Source organism: Acartia tonsa, chromosome 3 (genome assembly GCF_053477335.1).
Source record: "Acartia tonsa isolate MP-2025a chromosome 3, ASM5347733v1, whole genome shotgun sequence".
Classification (NCBI taxonomy): Eukaryota; Metazoa; Arthropoda; class Copepoda; order Calanoida; family Acartiidae; genus Acartia; species Acartia tonsa.
This window is the reverse complement of record NC_137262.1, coordinates 20,393,267-20,413,365: the sequence shown is the minus strand read 5'-3', so window position 1 is coordinate 20,413,365 and position 20,099 is coordinate 20,393,267. Positions and strand designations below refer to the sequence as shown.

At 30.3% G+C, this 20,099-nt stretch overlaps 2 protein-coding genes across 3 annotated transcripts in view; both read right to left on the bottom strand.

Annotated features, from left to right (window-relative positions):
* Positions 1-20,099, bottom strand: part of LOC145313609 (mitochondrial import inner membrane translocase subunit Tim8-like) — a 131,067-nt gene that overhangs the window by 38,078 nt on the left and 72,890 nt on the right. The window lies entirely within an intron of this gene.
* The window catches only part of LOC145313603 (iripin-3-like), a 423,989-nt gene continuing 403,991 nt past the window's right edge, over positions 102-20,099 (bottom strand). For both annotated transcript variants that reach the window (XM_080153073.1, XM_080153074.1), the window contains exons 6-20: positions 19,538-19,608; positions 12,713-12,773; positions 12,328-12,439; positions 5,754-5,854; positions 5,364-5,414; positions 4,764-4,855; positions 4,149-4,248; positions 3,610-3,693; positions 3,160-3,227; positions 2,637-2,718; positions 2,076-2,186; positions 1,242-1,305; positions 949-1,034; positions 666-736; positions 102-513 (exon numbers count right to left, since the gene is read on the bottom strand). In XM_080153073.1, coding sequence (XP_080009199.1) covers positions 435-513; positions 666-736; positions 949-1,034; positions 1,242-1,305; positions 2,076-2,186; positions 2,637-2,718; positions 3,160-3,227; positions 3,610-3,693; positions 4,149-4,248; positions 4,764-4,855; positions 5,364-5,414; positions 5,754-5,854; positions 12,328-12,439; positions 12,713-12,773; positions 19,538-19,608 — 1,233 coding nt within the window. In that variant the 3' untranslated portion in view covers positions 102-434. The remainder of the gene's footprint in view (positions 514-665; positions 737-948; positions 1,035-1,241; positions 1,306-2,075; positions 2,187-2,636; positions 2,719-3,159; positions 3,228-3,609; positions 3,694-4,148; positions 4,249-4,763; positions 4,856-5,363; positions 5,415-5,753; positions 5,855-12,327; positions 12,440-12,712; positions 12,774-19,537; positions 19,609-20,099) is intronic.

Genomic DNA, 20,099 nt, shown 5'->3' with positions numbered 1-20,099 from the left:
GTGTCCCATTTTATGAATCCTGTAGAAACTCCACTTGAAACCATTAGTTTTAGGTGTTTTTAGATGGTTGGGCTTAAAATTATATTTTATTTATTTATGGGTTTAGAGAAATTATTTTATTATAATCAAGACACGATATTTACAATAATGATATATAAGCTCAAATAATAATTTAACACATATTTTGGTATAATAACTACATTTTAGCATAATTAAGAATCATTATTTCCATTATAAATAACATACAGAAAGATAATATATAGTAAATTGATGTACAACACTTAAAATAATAAAGGAATACCTCCATGAAAGGCAAATTCTGGGCATTATAATTTGAAATGACATAGTAGAAATTAATAATAGATTATAACCGTGTTTCCTTTAACGTTGTTCTTATACTCTTCATGGAACTATCCCTCACTATAAGATAAAATTCAACATTTAAGATCATTAAATGCTTTCAATCTATTGTCGTTTGTCCTACAGGAGTTCAATTGACGGCTGCCACATTGCCTAAAAATGAATTATTATAATACTTTTAAAATGCCTTAGCTGTGTAGTTAATGTGTTACTGAGCTGCTATTAAAAGAGGAATACCCATTATTTAAGGCAATATTTTTTTAAAAATTGGATTAACTCTTAAAAATTGAAAATTTCAACTATACCTTTGTTCCGCCCTCCATGCTTGTACATTTTCTTGAGCATATTTACACCATTCTGCTACACAATTGTTTTTCTAAAATAATTAAGTTTTATAGAACATTAATATGGTAACCACTGCGGCTAAAATAGTTGTTTGACACTATGATAAGCCCTTGTCAAAAAAAAACAGAAAAGAACCTTTTCCACTGTTTTTATGGTTAGCTTCTAAATAAAGTTTGTGAAAGAGAAGAATTGTGATGGGAGATTGGAATTTGAAAGACAATTGTTAAGGCTTTAGATTTTTACCTTAAAATTGTCATGAACTCTGTTGCTTTCTTCACACACAGCTCTGTAGCTTCTCAGCCAGTCAAATAGTTTACCATCCTCAGCCTAATAAAGGTTAGGCAACATTTTTCATTTAAAAATAAGACCAAAAAAATGTTATATTTGGTACATACACGCTAAAAACCTTTTTTCGAGTTACACAATTACCTTGAAATTACTTTTTTTTAATTCAAGAAACAATTTATGTATCTATTAACTGTCTAAAAATCTTCTTTGGGATAATGCTATTTATGAATTAAAATGTTTGCTTTCCTGTTTACAAAGTTCCACGTTGTTTAAGGCATTTGGAATATTGTCTCTCTGCTTGGCGCATTCATTCTGAAATTATATTTTACTTATTTTATTATTAAGAACAGTTAGGTACTCAATAAGAATTTTTGAAAATGTCTTCAGATTTTCTACGGGTCTTTTTTTAAAAGAGAATCTTTTCTATAACTAGAGTCGATCCTTCCTTACGTCCGCCTGTCCAGAACGATTTGATATTCAATAATACAGTTCTAACATGCCTAAATTATTTTTGTGTTATATATATTTATCCCTGTAAATCTGTTTTTTTGGGGATTTTGTAGTTATGGTGGGATTAAGTTTGTAGGTTGATAGTCAGTTTGGATTTATTTTAGCTAGGTATCCCTCCCTCCCTCCCTGGTTTATTTAGATAAATAAGGAGCTATTCCAGTAGTCCATCAGCTGATTATATAATTTTTATGTGTTATCTATTGATTTTTAATTTGATTGTATTTTAATCATATGAATAAAAATGTGTTTTATGTTCACCTAGACTAAATATACTGGATTATCTATCTAATTTTGTGTTTGTTTTGAAAGTGTAGCTTCTCTATAATTGGTTTGTCAGGGAGTAATAGGTATAACATTAGTTATTTATTCTTAGGATAAATAATGATAGAGCTAATACGTTACAGACGGAAAAACGCAATGACCGACCCTATTATCAAATCGCTTTGCTTTTAGTAACATAGCTTAAAACAAACCCGGGACCTCATTAGATGGATATCTCCATAGGTTCTGAAGTTACTAAAATCTTAAGCTTCAGATACCTTACTACTTTATGATAGGATTTTAATATTAACCTGAGGAGAAGTATTATCTTGAGTAACAGTAGAAACTTTTTCTGTAGTGGCGGTGTTCTTTTGAGGTAAAGAGCCACTACGAGTGGATACTCCACTAGAGGGGTCATTTACCTAAATATTAATATTAATTATTTAGTTTTAGAGCCACTCAATAATATGGCTATCAACAACAAATACATCATAGTCGAAGAATAATTTAAAATAAAATCCATAAGTAGCGAAGCACATGTATATAAAACTAATTTAATAGCAAATATCATTCGAGTTAGACATAAGAAATTATGTAGATGATACCTACCAAATTTTAAAAATATATAAATCCTTCGAAAAAATGTCAGCTTTAAAGCTTGAATAAAAGTCAAGTGATCCAAAAAAACATCAAATGACTCTCAAAGCGCTTCTGAAAGACTTAATAACAAAATAATATATAGAGTGGACGCGCATAGGTCTTATGAGTTTCATCAAAAAAGTAGTCGAGATATTCACGTTTTCTCTAAGCCGTATATAAGGACAAAGTAAGTTATAGAGTAGCTTTGCAATTAAAAAGTATTTTTAAATTACTTTTCCAACAAAGAGAGGCACATCTTGGTTAAAATCATAAACTACAAATCCGAAAGGTCGGTCCACAATGAAGGTTTGCTTTCTGTGATAAAAAAAAATTATTAGAATTATCTTGAAATTCTTGCCTTAGATACTTTTTTAACCACCTTGGAAAAATTAAATAGAGTAGTTTAATTTTTTTTTGTTAAATTATGAATTCAGCTTTGTTTATAGGTTTTAAACTTTACTAAAAATTTTGGCTATAGTCCCTTTCGTAACAACGTCTCTTATGGTGCATTTCGTGGTGTTTTCACAGTAGCTTTTGATAGGTTATTTTATGTTAGGTTAGGTGTTGGCCCCGCAGGGTTAAAGCACCACGCATGGTCTAGAAGTAGAAGAAAATCTACTGTGAAAATACGACGAAATGCCCCTCAAGACGCGTTGTCACGAAAGGGACTATACCCAAAAAAATTAAAAAATGCTATTTATACTAAATTTATTGCCTCTAATAAAAAATATCACTATTCTTATAATGCCTTGTTACCTGATTCCAATTCTAAGACCCAGAATAATAGCTGTGGCAGCGGCGGCTTCAGTTCCCTCCTCATTTACCTGAAAAATATAATTTACAGTGTAATTATTTAGAGCCTTTGATTGCGGGATTGGGTCACATTTACAATTATTTCATTTGTTACTGGATTATCGTTAAATCAGTTTTATGTCAACCATGGCCACTTTATTTTAAGACGAAAAATCGACGTTGCAGAAATTGCATAACGACACAAAGGTGCCGGTGTTGACTAAATGGCAGATGTCCTGTTTTGTCCACCTGAATCACTGTTTCCTAACAGTAAGGGAAATTCAAAGTATCACATCCTTGCGATGATGGGGTTGAACTCGAAACTTGCACCCAAAATTGCAGATTAGCAACTTAGTACTCTAACCATTCAACCATCAATATTCTGTATAATAACCACACCAATCTTTGTATTACCTCGATAAAAGCTTCCTGAACTGCTTCATCGACAGCAAGGGGTTCGTCACTGATTCCTGACAAATCTGCGTTGTTGTTGAACACCTTGAAAATATAAATCGTTATTTTTTATTTTGGGTAGAGTGTGGAAGGCGGGGTTTTATACTACTTTATCTAACTGAACAATACACGTGCATAAAAACATGATTTTATAATGTTTTCAGGCAGGAAGGGGAATACCAGTTTAAGTAATTTTAAATTTTATGTTAGAATTAATTTGATAGCTATTTAACTATTACTTCTAACATTAAGAATTAATGCTAACAACCTATCGAAAACAAGCCTTAAACACTGTTCTAATGAATTAATAGTACATGATAATTTAGAGAATAAAGTAAATGCTTATAATGATAATAAAATATTTGTTTTACAGGTTTAGTGAAAAATGTTATACTGGAAAATGTTAAAAATAAAAATAAAATGTTTAATTCAGTGAACATATATAGTCTAGAATCTTTAATTAGTAACCCTTTGTACAATGTACATGCGGTGTTGAATACCTGTCTGATTCCAGCAGCCTGCATCAGGCTCTTCAGCTTAGTTCTGTCCTTCACCTTAAACTTGGGCATCAACACCTTCACATCTCCAGTTCTCTCATTTCTAAAAACAAATTGTAGTGAAGATATTTGTAAAATATCTCATTTCGCAAGAGAAAATTATTTTATTTACCCCTATTAAAAAAAATTAAAAATCACGTATTTATGATGCTTTTCAAGTTAAGACTGAGGCTAGAATTAAGTTTTTGCAAGGGAAGGGTTGGTAGTTGTGGTGCAACTGGCTAAATAAGTATTTGAATAAGAAAGACCTAATATTGTGATAAATGGCTTAGTAATAAAAATACATTTTTTAAAGTTTTTTTTTTAAATATACTCTAGGAAATTTTTATATGTAAAATTTACACATCAATTAATGTAAAACATACTTTGGACTTTCCATATATTGCATTGGAATTACCAATACAAATTTAATTCTGGAAATTTATCTATAATTGAAATAATTTTTTGTTTGAATGAAATTACATATTAATCATAGAAAAGGTAAAAAATGGTGAAATGTATATTTTCCAACAGTTATGTAAAACTACAATACCAATTATAATTTGCATGTTTAAATACCTGATAGATGAGAAATTGACTGATCTAAGGAGGTCCATAACTCCAGTATCGTCCCGTTCAGGTAAAATAATCAACAAAGCTTTATCTTCTCCCTACAAAAATAATCTCAGTCAGATAAACGCAAGGCTCATTGTATTTTGGAAGTGATGGGTTAAATGATATTTGACTCAAAGTCAGTTTATTGTCTTCAGTATAAATGTATAATTAAGCATCATTCTCTTAAAGTTCTAGGTAAACTTTACATTAAAACCTACGACAGGGGAAGGATTTAAATACAATTGTCATACGTCTGATATTCAAAAGCAAGTTAAAATTTTGTGAAAAAAATTCAATAAGACCGCTTGATAGTTATACATTTTTTAATAAAGAAAACATTCCTGTTAAAAAAATATTCATAAGCTTAAACAAAAGCAGAAAAATACTTTCATAAAGGTTTCTTAAAAAATAACAAAGATCCTCTCAAAATAAATGTAACATAAAAAATTTACGTATTACTAATTCATATAACAGAAAAATATCGAGTTCATTTAAATTTTTTATTATTCATTTTAATATAATTGACGTTTTTAACCTATATTTACTTCATAAAATTAGTTATACCTGGTATGGGAGTTCTAGAATTCTGTAATCTGCTTCTTCAATAAGCCTCGCCTAAAATGTAAAATAAATTAACAAAAGTTAATTAATCAAAAGTTTTGTTTTGGTCAAACTGTAATTAATGAAATAATTGTAATACTTTGCAGAATTCCTCAAGGAAGATAATAGAGGTTTAATGGAACTTTATCTTCCTCTGCTAATACCAAAATATAAAACACTAGCTAGGGGGGTAGATTAATATCATGATGCCTTAGAAACAGGAAGCACAAAAGGATTTGAGTATAAATTATAAAACAATTCTAGAGTGAACTCCTGCCCTTGTTAGCTTGGAACTATTTCAACAAAGATTAATTTATCTTTAACTAACTAACTATGAACAAAAAAAATCTTTACCTTTAAATCCAGAGTCATAAATGGGGTGGTAACAACTCCCCTAGTTGTGTTGAATTCAGAATCAAAAGTATTCTTGGCATCAAAAGCTGTCTTCCATAAAGCTGAAAAATAATATTCTTGTTAATTTTAGTGCTGTAATACAAGGAATTTGAATATCTTAATGTCCACTTATATAAAGAAAAAGATCTTTGAAATTACTGCCTGATTGAAAGGTTTATTTCAAATGTTAATGTTCAATCATGATTTTAAGCTGTTTTCTAAGAACTTTATTCTTGGCAACGGCCTGCTGACTAAACAAAATGTTCCAATTAACTTTAATCTTGTTATGATATATTGTCTCAATAATTATAAATTTTGATATTGGACAAACATTTAACAAAATAGTTTTTCTTTGGATGCTATACTGCCATTACTGAGTTAATCTTGTGACAAAGAATTAAATGTCTCACTCCCAGATAGTTTGAATTCAGGTGACCTATACAATCCATATTCTTGGGTGTTGGCACCAAGTTAAACTTGTGACACAGAGTTGAATGTCTCTTCTATAAATGTGTAAAACTTAAGTACCTACAGGACAGGGATCAATATTCTCAGAATAAATTGTCTCATACTAAAGTTCCTATAATTCCCTCTAAAGGGACGAATTAACTTAACGATATACAGGCATGATTACTATATATACGTGTGTTAATATAAAATTATTTTAAACATATTTCTAGTAATCTCTAGGCAAAAAGGTGACATTGTTTATTACAATTGTCCCAAAAGTCTTATAATAACGTTTCTTATTCGTTGGCTTAACAACCTTGGGAACTTTTATTGAATTTTGATTTGTTGGTTCATTTAGTTCACTGTTTAATCGTTTCAACCACTAATTGCAAACTACAGAAGAAGTATTTTTTTCTATCATCATTGGGGATATAAATCAATTTATCGGCGATTGTACTTTCCCTTGAGATCCGTGAGTAATATCACATATCTGAATAAAAGTAAAAAAACAGCTGTAGGCGAAATTTTAACTTGTACGACAGACAAATACCAATATATTTTTAATCATAATACTTGTCCCCGTCATTTAAGTGCATGGCCATCAGTTTAAAATGCAAGAATATATTCTGAATTCTGCCAATCTTTAAAAATAATATCCCATTGAGGATAATGTAACCATCCTTTTATTTCATCTATTGTTGAATCTTATGTAAGATTATAATACTTTTTTCACACATAAAATTTATTAACATTTTCTGTATTATTGCTATCATTTTAAAAAATCTATATAGATCTAAGATTTCAGGTTTTTAAAGACACTGTTTAGAAGGTTAAATTTGGTCTTTAACCTCGGTTAATTTAATGATTGGATGATCTATTACTATTTCTTATTATTAATATAATCTAAATTTGAGTTTAGTCTTATTTGTGCTATTTTCCAAAGGGAGTTTACACCAACCGCATTGGATATTTTTGTTAACCTGGGACTAGGTCCCATAATCTTTTCAATACTTTAACAATTTCTAGAGTGTCATTTGAATATCAATAGGAGAAGAGTTGGCTATATATCTTAGAATGAATACAAATAGAATACAACCTATGTAAAATATTATGAAGAACCAATAGAATTTTTAAATCGATTTTTTGTCCAATGGGTCTTATAACTTTAGGAATTTTGTCCTAACGCACCAGAAATTACAACAACAAAAAAACATTTAAAATTTCAAAGAAAAATTACATAGAGAAATTAATATTTAGCCCCCTTCTTAGTTGTTGATTTACCTAATCTAAAGTAATTATATGTATGAATCTATTTTATAAGTACAAAAATTCACTTACAATTTATAAGATTTTATTTTATTTTTAGAATGTCCATGAAGAACAGAACATATTTTATCCGAAGTTGCACTGCTTTGAAAAGTAGATTATGAAAAATTAATTTTAGCATTATATAGTAACTTAATATAAAACCTTAATTTTAGGTATAAGAGTAATCTTAACAAACTGGTTTGACTTAACCTATCAAGCTAAATACTGAATCATGACAAACATCCAAATGGGTAAAAAACATTACTATGAATCCAGAACTAAAATTTGAGTTTAATTCGTAGCTTTTTTTCTTGATATATTATGCTAGTTTTAAATGACAAAGCACAAATTGTGTTAAAATTGTGTCAAAAATTATCCATGTAACGTAATAAAATGATGGACATGAGAGAAGTGGGAAAGACAACCCCTGAAAAAGAGATAAATAATTCTTTAATTTTATTACGTAACATGGATCATTTTAACACAATGTTAACACAATTTGGGCTTTGTAGTTTTAAATTTTATGTAGATGTTAATGTAACACAATTAGCCTCTTAATTAGGAAACATAAAAAAATGATTATTCTGTGTAGCAGCTTGAGCAACCCCTCACGATGACACTTAAGTTGAAAGAAAAAATGTATTATTTCTAGAAAGTTTAGATTCAAAGGTTCAACATTCAGGAATGTATAGGAGATAGGATTCATGTAAATGTAATATTTTATATTTTAGTGCAATTTATAATAGTGGCATTATTTGTTTTTGTTTAGGTAAGAATTCATTGCTATTAGCACATCTGCTCTATAAGTAGAGTATGTCAGTGGGACAGTGAACCATAGGTAAGAAAAATGACATTACACTCTTGAAAATAATGCTAGATATAGTTTCATCCTAAAAAAGCTTATTTAAAAGCTTTTTTAAGAATAATTTTTCAATAAACAAATTCGCTTAAATTCATGAACAACCCCTATTCTTTATATCTCTAACAATTTCTCTTAATTTCTCCCCTTCATCTATGTGGTGATACAAATTCAACAATAAAAATGTCATAGGTGTAATCCAAATTCGCCATAAGAATATCCTAACTCTCACTTGTCCATAAATTACATTTTTGAAAGAATAATTGAGGTAATTTTAGATTGCTACATAATTATATCAAGTTTAATAGTTCCTAAATTCTTCAAATTTTATTATTTTTTTTGTAACAACCCCTTTACCGTCTTCTCAGCATATTATACATTTTCACTTTAGAATCTTAAATTAAAAAGGTTTCTTGAAATTATTTTTAACAATTCTTACTGCAGAAACATGTTTCTTCTTTACAAAGATTAGGTTTAAAACAAGGACGGCAACATCCTGATGCAGTAAATTTATTGAGAAATATGATAAGATTTTTAAAAAAAATATATGACAGTTTGAATTTTTGTTCAATTGTAGATGTTTCAAAATATGTATTTCCTCAATTCTAAAAGAATCTGTTTGAGTGCTAATTTCTTTCAAAGAAACCAACTTTTATGAAACTGAATAATAGAATTTAAATTCATTATTCTTTCTGAATACTTTGGCCAAGCGATGGACTTCGCTAGTCACAATTTCAAACTGATTTTTTAAAAAAAATATGGGGGGATTTTTTAGTTTTTTTTTGGGGGGTTGGGGGTGTTCCACCCCCCAAAGAAATAGCCTAAAACCACCACAGGACCAATAGGTATATGCCCTGAAAGTAGTATCCGATCGGTTCAGTGGTTACCGAGTTCTTAAAGGACAGACAGACATCAAGCTACTTTGTATTATAGAAGATCCAAATAAATGGGGGTTGATATAAATCTTATTTGTACAAAAGACAAAGATCTATATAACTTCCTGTTTTCTTTTAGACTTTTGCCTGTTTATGTCTTTAAAGAGTGTAGCTTCATTACTGATAGGGAATGTTTGTTTGTCTGTCTGTTGCTCAACTTAAAAGAATAGGCAGTAATATAAATTTCTTACCTTTTCCCGTTCCTACACAAAATTCTATCATATTTGCGATAATATTGTATTCTGATTGTAGTGATAAGGGGGGGGGGGGAGTTCTGACACATTTGCGTAAACCTGGTATATAGGCTTTACCTTTGGACTGAGAGGATAGGTTATTAAAGATAAAATCATTCTTATATGATGAATTTTCCCAAGTTTTAAGATTTTTTGGATAGGCCTCCAGGTTCCGGAGCTCCAGGCCTCCAGTTGGTCTCTGTACAAGTAAAAATGAAAAAAAAATTTTTTAAGAGTTTGAGGTCAGCTTATGCAACAAAATATGCATGTTTTTTCTTCAAATATGTGAAAAAAAATTTAAAAAGATTCATATTGTGTTTTATAAGTTGACCTGTAATTTAAATTTTTTTTTATTTTTTTTTATTTGTACTGAGACAACCTGGAGACCTGAAGCTCCGGAACCCTGAGGCCTATCCAAAAAATCTTATAACTTGGGAAAATTCATCATATAAGAATGATTTTATCTTTAATAACCTATCCTCTCAGTCCAAAGATAAAGCCTATATACCAGGTTTACGCAAATGTGTCAGAACTCCCCCCCCCCCCCCCCCCCCTAGTATTTATATATAATTTGTTATAAATTAAACATCCTCTTTATACAATTGTAGGTTGTTATTGCTACTTATGGACACACCCTTCCTTGCTCAAACATATAAATTGTTAAAACCATAAACATGCCTCAGAATTTTGAATAGAAAATGTCTAAACTGAAGATTAATGTTCTGACACGGTTTTCTTTGAAACGTGTGTGTGGGCGTGTGCTTGTTTGAGTGTAGTTTATCTTTTCAATACAGGTTAATATGAATAAAACAAAAATATTTTATTCATTTCACACTGAAAAAAATTTACTAAATTAGCAGGATGTGTGTATGTGTGTATTTTAGGACTGGGTCGATTGGTATACAATATACAGAGAACCTTTAGATGGGTCCTTTTCATGTCTGAGGCGTTTGTAGGGTAGAGAATGGTCGTTTTAGACGCAGCCAAGAGATTTTTAGTTCCACTTAGTTTTGACAGAACACTTAAATGAGAGAGGTAAAAAGACTTGAAGAGATGAAAAGCTCACTTACATACAAAAAGAGGCAAAAGGCAAAATTTGTTCAATTTTTTTGATGCTTTCGCTCATTCCTTTTTTTTTGACCACCAAAACCCTCCCCTGTTTTATTAATTTTTGAAGGTAAAATATCATATTTCTAGCAATGTGCGTGGCAATCTAACCCTGCAGGGCCCGATCCCCACGGGGTACTAGCATTACGCGGCTCTTCAAACATTTACTTAACCAGCCATATATTAATTAAGAAATATGGTGTTTTCAAAGAATTCGTTTTTAGATAGATGCTGTATGAGGAAAACCGCCCATTTTTCTCAAACGCAACAATACATAATTTTTTTTTTAAAATTGTATGTATCATGTATTATATGTACTGTTAGTATTTAAAATTTGAAAGAACTGAAACAATATTTGAAACAAATTATTTAAGCATAACTTTTTACAGACTTTCATGTCTTACACACCTTTCAGTTTTTGCTCTTTACATAAATTTTTAAACTCTTTAGTACATCCCAAACTTTGAGATGGAATTAGTTAAAACTTTTAGTGAACTTGAATAAAAAGGTTTTCACGCCAAACTTTAACATAGTCAACATTTAGATTAGAGCCGAGCTTTCCTTCATGATTCAAACTATAAACGTCCTTATCAAGTATTTTATTACTTTTAAGGTGAGGTTGGGGGAAAATATTTTAGCTTTCAATTTTTCGTTTTAAATTTTCTTTTTTCTTTCTTTTTTAAATGCTTTGTTTTTATCAAATCATTATAGATTGCAAGAAATCCAAATTAAAGCAAATTATTTTTTTTACCACTCCAAATGATTCACGTTGGCAAAACATAACCGGAGTTCTTATTAAAGCCTATGTTAAATTCATTGACATTTCAAATAAGTCTTAATCTATTAAGGTAGGGTGTGTTTTTAAATATAGGTCAGCTAAAATTCTTCCTTAATTAATACATGAAACATTTAAACTTGTCTAGTTTATTACGTGTCTAAGAAAAAAGTTAACGAAAAAAAATTTAAAAAACTAATTTTAACAAAATTAAGAAATTAAAAAAGATTATTATATATGAAGACCCGCGACCATGGCGCATCCGCTCGTCAGGTGCATGACATAAATAGTTAGAGTAGGGGGAACGCCTTGGCCCAAAAACATGCGCAACTCACTACTATGCACAGTTAGGACTTCCCAGACACCGGTCGTACAATCAAAGGGTTGGTTGTCTGATGGGCAAATGGACGCTTTAAACCGCAATCATAGGGCTTAGGGCTGACAACCCTATCCCATATCCATAAAAAAAACTACATTGTTACAGAAACACTGACAAATTGTCAGCGGCCTATGCTTTTCCTGTGGTGTGAAAACGGCTTGTTACTGTTATCATAAATGAAGATTTGTTCCCTTTCAAAGTTCTAATTGATGTATAGGTTTTTAAGTTGTTATATTGAGTAGGTAATAGACATAGAGCAGGAGGAATGTCTAGTCCAATAAAAAGCTAAGAAAAAATTGCTAGGATGTCGAGATAGGGTTGCAATTCAAATCATGTGTGTATTCTATATTTACAAGCGCATTTTTAATGTTTCTTTACTTTAGTTTTATGTCAACTAACATTAAGAATACAAATCCAGCAAAAAAACTAAATGACTTTTGTTTTTGTTTTTTGATTCCACTTGGATTAAGATATATATTTAAAACTTACCTTTGAAATAAACAGCATTGACCAAAATCATCTTTGTGAAGGCATCAATGTTATCTTCAGTAAGCAAATCCTCAATCTTATTGTTGGTATTGTCTGCTACAAATTTATTTATCTGAAATGAAGAATATTTTTACCTTTATTAATCTTTGAATAAAACTGCATATCTGCAACAAAAATATTTAGGAGTATATCCACAAAGCTCTATCATTAATTAATATACCTATGATCTATTCTACTTAGGGTAGTCTTGTATTATTGGATGAAATATTTGAATACAAAGCTTTGCTACTTTAAAGGCAATTTTTTGTTCTTTATCAATATTAAAGCTAGGCTTATCTAAAATGTTTGTAGATCTTGTTATGTTATTCAAAATTATTTTTCTCACCTGATCTAAACTTCCTTTCTGATTCTTGGAGAAGTCCAATTCTAACAACTTGGAATCAAATCTAAATATTTATTAAATCAATAAATAAATTCTCATCTTTTTTTTTTATTTTTGTCAAATAATTGCTTGAAACTAGTTATTAATGAAAGATGGAATAATGGTCAAATTTCATATTTTCAAATTGAATTAAAACCTTTTCTATCTAATTTTGGAAAATGTCTTGAAAAAGATGAGAGGACTTAACCATTAGGATTTTTAAAAAAAGTTTTGATTAACTTAACCCAATATTACAGTTAGGGAGTTGAATCCATTTTTATAGAAGCAGAAACATAATCTATGATTATGGTTTGGACCCTCTAAAACTGTAATCTACCCTTCCACTTTCCCCTCTATTGGTGAAGATATCTTCAACGCCGATACGATTTTTGAAATGTAAGATTCCACTTTCAATAGAGGCGAAACTGGAATCATACATTCATGTTTACATATCAGCGTATTCATAAACATTGATTTCCTTATTAATATTGACATAATAGTAATGTATCATTCTACTTTCAATAGAGACAAAACTGGAATGATACATTCAAGATAACATATCATATATTTAAATCGACATAGTAGAAATTGTACATATTAGTTAGTTTTTTTTATATTTTTATTAGTTTGAAGTTTTAAAGAAAAAAAGGACCTAAAAATAAAGGTTGATAACACTTAACAATCAGGCCCATTTCTGGACCTTAATAGTTCAATGCTCCCCCCCCCCCCCCACATATCATCTCAGCTCCTATTAGAGTTAGATGGCAAAAAAATTGTGCATGCTCCCTGTTAAATAATAAATTTCCGACTTTAAGTGAGACAAAGTCATTTTTCGCTTACTTCACCCTTTCATTTAACAACTTTCTTTTAAAGGTTAATTAAAATGTTAAATGGATGTAATTTCCTTATTTTTGAAGCTAGAACAATTTTTTCAGAAAATGTTTATCTTATTTTATATTAGAAATCTCAAAACATAAATTTTCTTATTCGTTTGCTTAACAACTTTGGGGACTTTTACTGAATTTTGATCTACTATCTATAATACAAAGTAGAACGATGTCTTTCTGTCTATCTGTCTGTCCATCCAGCTGTCCCTTAAGATCTCAGTAACAACTGAACCGATCAGATTCTACTCTTCAGGGTATATACCTATTGGTCCTGTTGTGGTTTTAAGCTATTTTCTTGAGGGGTGGGACAACCCCAACCCCCCCAAAAATGAAAATCCCCGTCCAAAAAAAATATTCTGGTGATGCTCATAAATTATGGGCGCAGCACCAGAATTTTATTTTTTTATTTTTTATTTTAAATTTTTTTTTAAAAATTACCTCATGGGGCAAAGCTCCTAGAGGCTAGGGGCGAAGCTGCTAGTACTTAATAACCTAACCATTCAAAATCCAATAAAAGTCCCCAAAGTTGTAAAGCCAGCCAATAAGAAAACGTTATTGTAAAACTTTGGGGACTAGTGTAATAAACAGTCCATTGTCCACCTCTCTGTATGCTAGTTCCCAAAGTTTTACAATAATGTTTTCATTTTTGTTTGCTTAACATCTTTGGGGACTTTTACTGAATTTTAATTGGTTAGTTAATTTAGTATAGTTTTGAAACGTTTCAACCGCTGATGGCAAATTACAGTAGAGGTATTTTTGGGAATGTACATCCATTTATCGGCTATTGTCTTAAACCCATCAGATCCCTGAAAGCGATAAACTTGAATCAAAGTAAGGTAATTTCAGTCCAATGTTCCCTACCTCCCTGGGTACAATAAAAGTTGTATACAGGGAGGGAAAAATGGACGAAAAATTAAATAAATTCTGTCTATAATAACATGAGAATTAACAGAATGAGAAGGACAGTAGCACCCTGAAATCGATATCAGAAAGTCCTGAATGTCCATTTAAAACATTTGACGAAGCTTTTTATATACAATATAAATTGATAAGATACATACAAAATGTTATTGCTTCTAAGCGACGGTTTCTACAAAAAGGGTTGGTAGAAGTCTATATGTATGTCTAAAAAAATCACTCTTATGGTTTGCAGGTTTCTATAACTATGTCTTAATAATAATGACTATAATAAGGGAGGGTTTAAATTTCAGTAGTACCCAAAGTTTTATGAACATTTGTTGGATTTATAAATTTGTTTACTTTTATTTAATCTTAATTGGTTGATGAAAACTGGCATTGTCAGAACTAAACAGTCAAGATTAGTTGTTTATTGCATCTGTTTTCTAGTTTAGTTAGACCTGAAGGGGCGAAGGCCCAGTCTAACAAAACTGGTGTTCATATTATAACTTTTTACTTTACTATTTGTAGAAAAATGTCTATAATACAATACAATACATGGTTTCAAGCATGGATTAGACGGGTCTGATCCAGCGGATATTAATTGGTTTCGTAGCCATACTGGAAAATCATAAAAAATCATGGACAGAATGACGGACAGGCAGAAAAGTGAATTGTAGAGTACCATCGCATTTTATTCTTTTTTAGTTAGCATTCGTATCCAGAGAGGGAGGAGACAACTGACTGCTTATTACAATAGTACACAAAGTTTTACAACAACAATTTCTTATTCATTGGCTTTGGGGATTTTAACTGAATTTTGATTGGTTGATTAAATTGTGTTTATAAACGTTGGAACCACTAATTTTTATCTACAGAAGGGGTTATTTAGAGCGTCATCATTATGGATGTGCATTAATTTATCGGCCATTGTCTTATCTCTTTATATCCCTGATATGTTTCATAATTTTATTTGTTAGCTTTGCTTAAAGGGACTGTAAACGAGAAAATTTCTCATCAGATTATCAAACCTTAACATCATCTCATTAATATAATCTCAAATATAGGGCAGAACTGTCTCTCGTTCTTTAAAAAACGGCTTTTCCCGAAAATTTTTACTATGTCCAAGTTTGGGGGAAAAATTTCCGGACTATATAAATGTGCAGTTAATTGTCTTTTTTTCCTCCTATAGCTAAAACTAAATTTTTTGACATAATTCTCTATTTTTCCTAACGGTTAAGCTGACTTTTAACAATATCCTTGCTGTAAACCAATGTATAGTTACTTAAAAATTGATAAAATAAGTAATATTTTTTATTGAAAACCAAATGCAATAACAAAGCTAGAAACAGGTTTTTTTTATTAGTATCCAAGTTTTAGATGGCCCATCTCTCGCCCACCTTTAATTACAAATTTGTAAATAATAAAGGTGCAATATTTTTTTATAAACAGTCTGATAAAAGTGTAAACTAATTCTTCAAAGTGGGTTATTTAATTGGCAATTTTATATTACAAAATAAATTCCTTAACAGTAACTAAATTGTTTCAACTATATATGACAAGTTAAATACCCCTACAAACATTTTAAGAAACAAAAACGTTCAGATTTTCCTTGTTTTTTCCTTTTTCCGTCCCAAAATACCATAAAATCAATGCATTATTTCTAGATATTTTTGTTAATAGGACGTTTTTGGTTGATCAATGTAGTGAAATGTGCTTAGAAAATGTTACGCTTTGATAATCAGATGAGAAATTTTTACGTTCACACTCCCTTTAAGTGAAAGCTTTTCATTACATTAGGTTTTAAATCTTAAGTATGTGTTATAACATATAACATAGGCCAAAGTTAAACTTTATCTGAGAGTGATAGAACAATGGCAGATTGGTTATCACACCTTTTTACATAAAAATGAAATGGTTTTGCAAGGGTAATTAATATTCCATCGTCCTTTACCATTATCCCAAAGTTAATTAAATCTATAAGGCTTTTGAATCTAATTTATTAAGCTATTTGAAATATATTTGAATCTATTTTTACAGTTTTAAAGAATCCTGAGATAAAATTACCTTTACATGAATTCAATCCACCTACAATGAAAGCCAAAATAGACAGGCAAAATTTCTGGATTCTATTTTGTACTTCAGTTTGAATTTTCATTGGTTTGAAATAAATGCACATTTAAAATAACCTTTGTTTATTTTTTGTTATTTATGAATCATTCCAGTAATACAGCAAAGGAATTTTTCAACCATATGATTTCTAAAAAGCTATCTTTGTCTTAAGAAATGCAAATTTTATCTCTTTCCTGTCAAAATTTTTACACATTTCTTCCAAAAACTTAGCCAGATTGTTCTTCTGCAGTTATTCTATTGGCTGATTTAGAGATGGTGTCTCTAAATTTTCACGATTCTTAATAAGTAAAGAATTCTATACCTTAATGTTTAACCCATTAGTGCCAAGCGCCACTTTTATGGGCCGATCAAGCTGAAAATCTCAGGGAAGCAATATAATGGTCAAAACGGAATTCCAATTTTGTTTTGATCTAGTGGCGTGCACAGGAAAGTTGCAAAAAAAACAGGTTTGGCAAGGCCATAAATGCCCAACGGGCATTTAGACCCGTTTTGGGCGGTTTCACTCAGTATATAAACCCGGTTTTGTAGTAAAAACCCGTTTTTTTTGTCAAAAAGAGCAAAAATATTTTTTTGACTTAAACAAAGTATTTTATCTTGCCAAAATACTAAAATATCCTCTAGTAGTACATCCTTTTATGAAATACAGGTGTTCAAGTCAATTTCAGGTTCCAAGTATGATCCTGCAGGTCCTGATCCTCCAGGTCTCTAGAAATCTTTAAAAGGCTCCTGTGGCCTCAATTTTTGACTTAGAGACTTCAAATTTTAAACTTAAGCTTTTATTACATGTCTACATAACGTATTAAAATTTCATAAAGATCCACCGCCGTTTTCCCGCCGACCACTGACTGCGGCGGCTGGCAGCTGCCAAGTACAGCTGCGGCCGCTGAAATTTATATTTTGACATTTCAAATATAAAATTTACATAAAGATAAACATTTTCTGCAAAAAATTGTTCTTCTAGCTTCAAAAATAAGAAAATTACAGCCATTTGAAATTTTTAAGTAAAAAAGGACCTAAAAACAAAGGTTGTTAAATAAAAGGGTGAAGGAAGCGAAAATTGACTTTGACTTACTTAAGGTCGGAAATTCATCATAACACATCATAACACATTCATTTATACAAAAAAATTTAGCCCTCTAGCTCTAATAGGAACTGAGATAATATGGGGGGGCGTTGAACGCCCCCCCCCCCCTGACTGATTAAGGTGCGGCAAGGGTTAAATTTCTTTCAAGCAATCGATGAAAATTTTTGCTTATTTGGATTACATCAGTCAAATCTTCAATTTTCATCATAAATAGCTTACAGGAATGAAGGGATTAAGGGGGGGGGGGTAAGTTCTGACACATTTGCGTAAACCTGGTGTATAGGCTTTATCTTCGGACTGAGAGGATAGGTTATTAGGGATAAAATCATTCTTATATGATGAATTTCCCCCAGATTTAAGATTTTTTGGATAGGCCTCCAGGTTCCAGAGCTCCAGGCCTCAAGGTGGCCTCTCTACAGGTAAAAATGAAAAAAAAAAATTTTTAAGAGTTAGAAGTCAGCTTATGAGACAAAATATGTATGTTTTTTCTTCAAATATGTGAATAACAATCAAAAAGAAGCATATTTTGTCTTATAAGTTAACCTTTAACTCTTCAAAAAAAATCTTATTTTTAATTTTTATCTGTACAGAGACCACATGGAGGCCTGAAGTTCCGGAACCTGGAGGCCTATCCAAAAAATCTTAAATCTGGGGGAAATTCATCATATAAGAATGATTTTATTCCTAATAACCTATCCTCTCAGTCCAAAGATAAAGCCTATACACCAGGTTTACGCAAATGTGTCAGAACTTCCCCCCCCCCCTTATTACTCCTCCTTCTTTTTCTTCACTTCAACTGATACAAGCAACTTTTACTATAAATGTCCATTTATTTACTCCATCCACTTTTAACTCACAAATCAGATTAAATTGTTCAGTAATTGATCAGTAATTTACCACAAAAATGCAAAATTAGATAAGTAATTAACCTTTTAGTGCTTACTTACACGGTGAGAGATTACTAGGGAAATATTAAGATGAAATAAATTTTGAAAAAAATTATAAATATATACAATTGAATTAATTAATAAACGACTTTCTTAAAATAATTTTGATTACTCATTTGATACACTTTTAAAAGTATTTTTTTAAATAAACAAAACATCTTTTATAAAAGGCTCTTTGTATGTTTTGTTTAATTAATTAAGAATTTACAACAATGTTTAAATTATATAAAATCTATGCTTTTTTTCACATTTGACATAATTATAAACTAGTATGGTACATTTCTATTATGTCGATGTTAAAAAAGTAATGGAAGATTACAGAAACATAGATATTAATAATGTAAACCATGATTCCAGTTTCGCCTCTATTGAAAGTGGAATCTTACATTTCAAAAATCGTATCGGCGTTGAAGATATCTTCACCAAGAGAGGCAAAAGTGGAATCTTACATTTCAAAAATCGTATCGGCGTTGAAGATATCTTCACCAAGAGAGGGTAAAGTGGAAGGGTAGATTACAGTTTTAGAGGGTCCAAACCATAATCATAGATTATGTTTCTGCTTCTATAAAAATGGATTCAACTCCCTAACTGTATTAGGATAACTAATTATCTATTCAAATAAATTACAATTTCTGCTTTTACCCATAAAAAAAATGAAGATTACTTTCTACACCAACCCCCATTTTTATTCTGTAACAAATTTACATAACCTAGAGAAAACAACTTTGCTTTGACAATTAGAATCCAACTTTTCATTTTTCTATTTTATCGAAGGGGTTAGGGTGTGGTTTACACCATATAGTAATATTATGTTATTAAATTTTAAATGGTGTATTTTTACCTTCTTAGCAGATTTTGTGAGTATTCAGTTTTTGGTTTAAAATCTTTGGCAAGGGCCAGCAGATTAGCAATCTAAAAAAGAGATTATTTTTACAAAGCAAATTTGTCTTAAATTCATATAATTAATTTTTCTTTCTTTCATGTATGAATACTATCATAACATGTTTAGCTTGCATCTTTTCGAAAAGGCAAAAATATAAAACTTAAATTAACAGGTTTATATGGAAAACAATACATATTCAAAATAAAAATAAAAAGAAGTTTTTACTGAAATTTTAAATTAACATTTAATTTGTAATTACTTTTCTTATTGTTTATTTAAATTTATATATATATTGAATGTAAATATGTGTTAAATTGTAAAGTATAGAAAGAAATAAAGGTGGAATGAAAAGTTGAAGGTGAAGTTGAGAGTAAAAATGTTGATTAAGAGAGTAAGGGAACAGGGATACTTCATCATAAGAAAAAACTATTTTGCCTCAATAACTTTTGCAAGTCAAATAGTCTGTCACTATGATGTCTTTAATGTGTGTATTGGAATGCTTATTATCAATTGTAATATG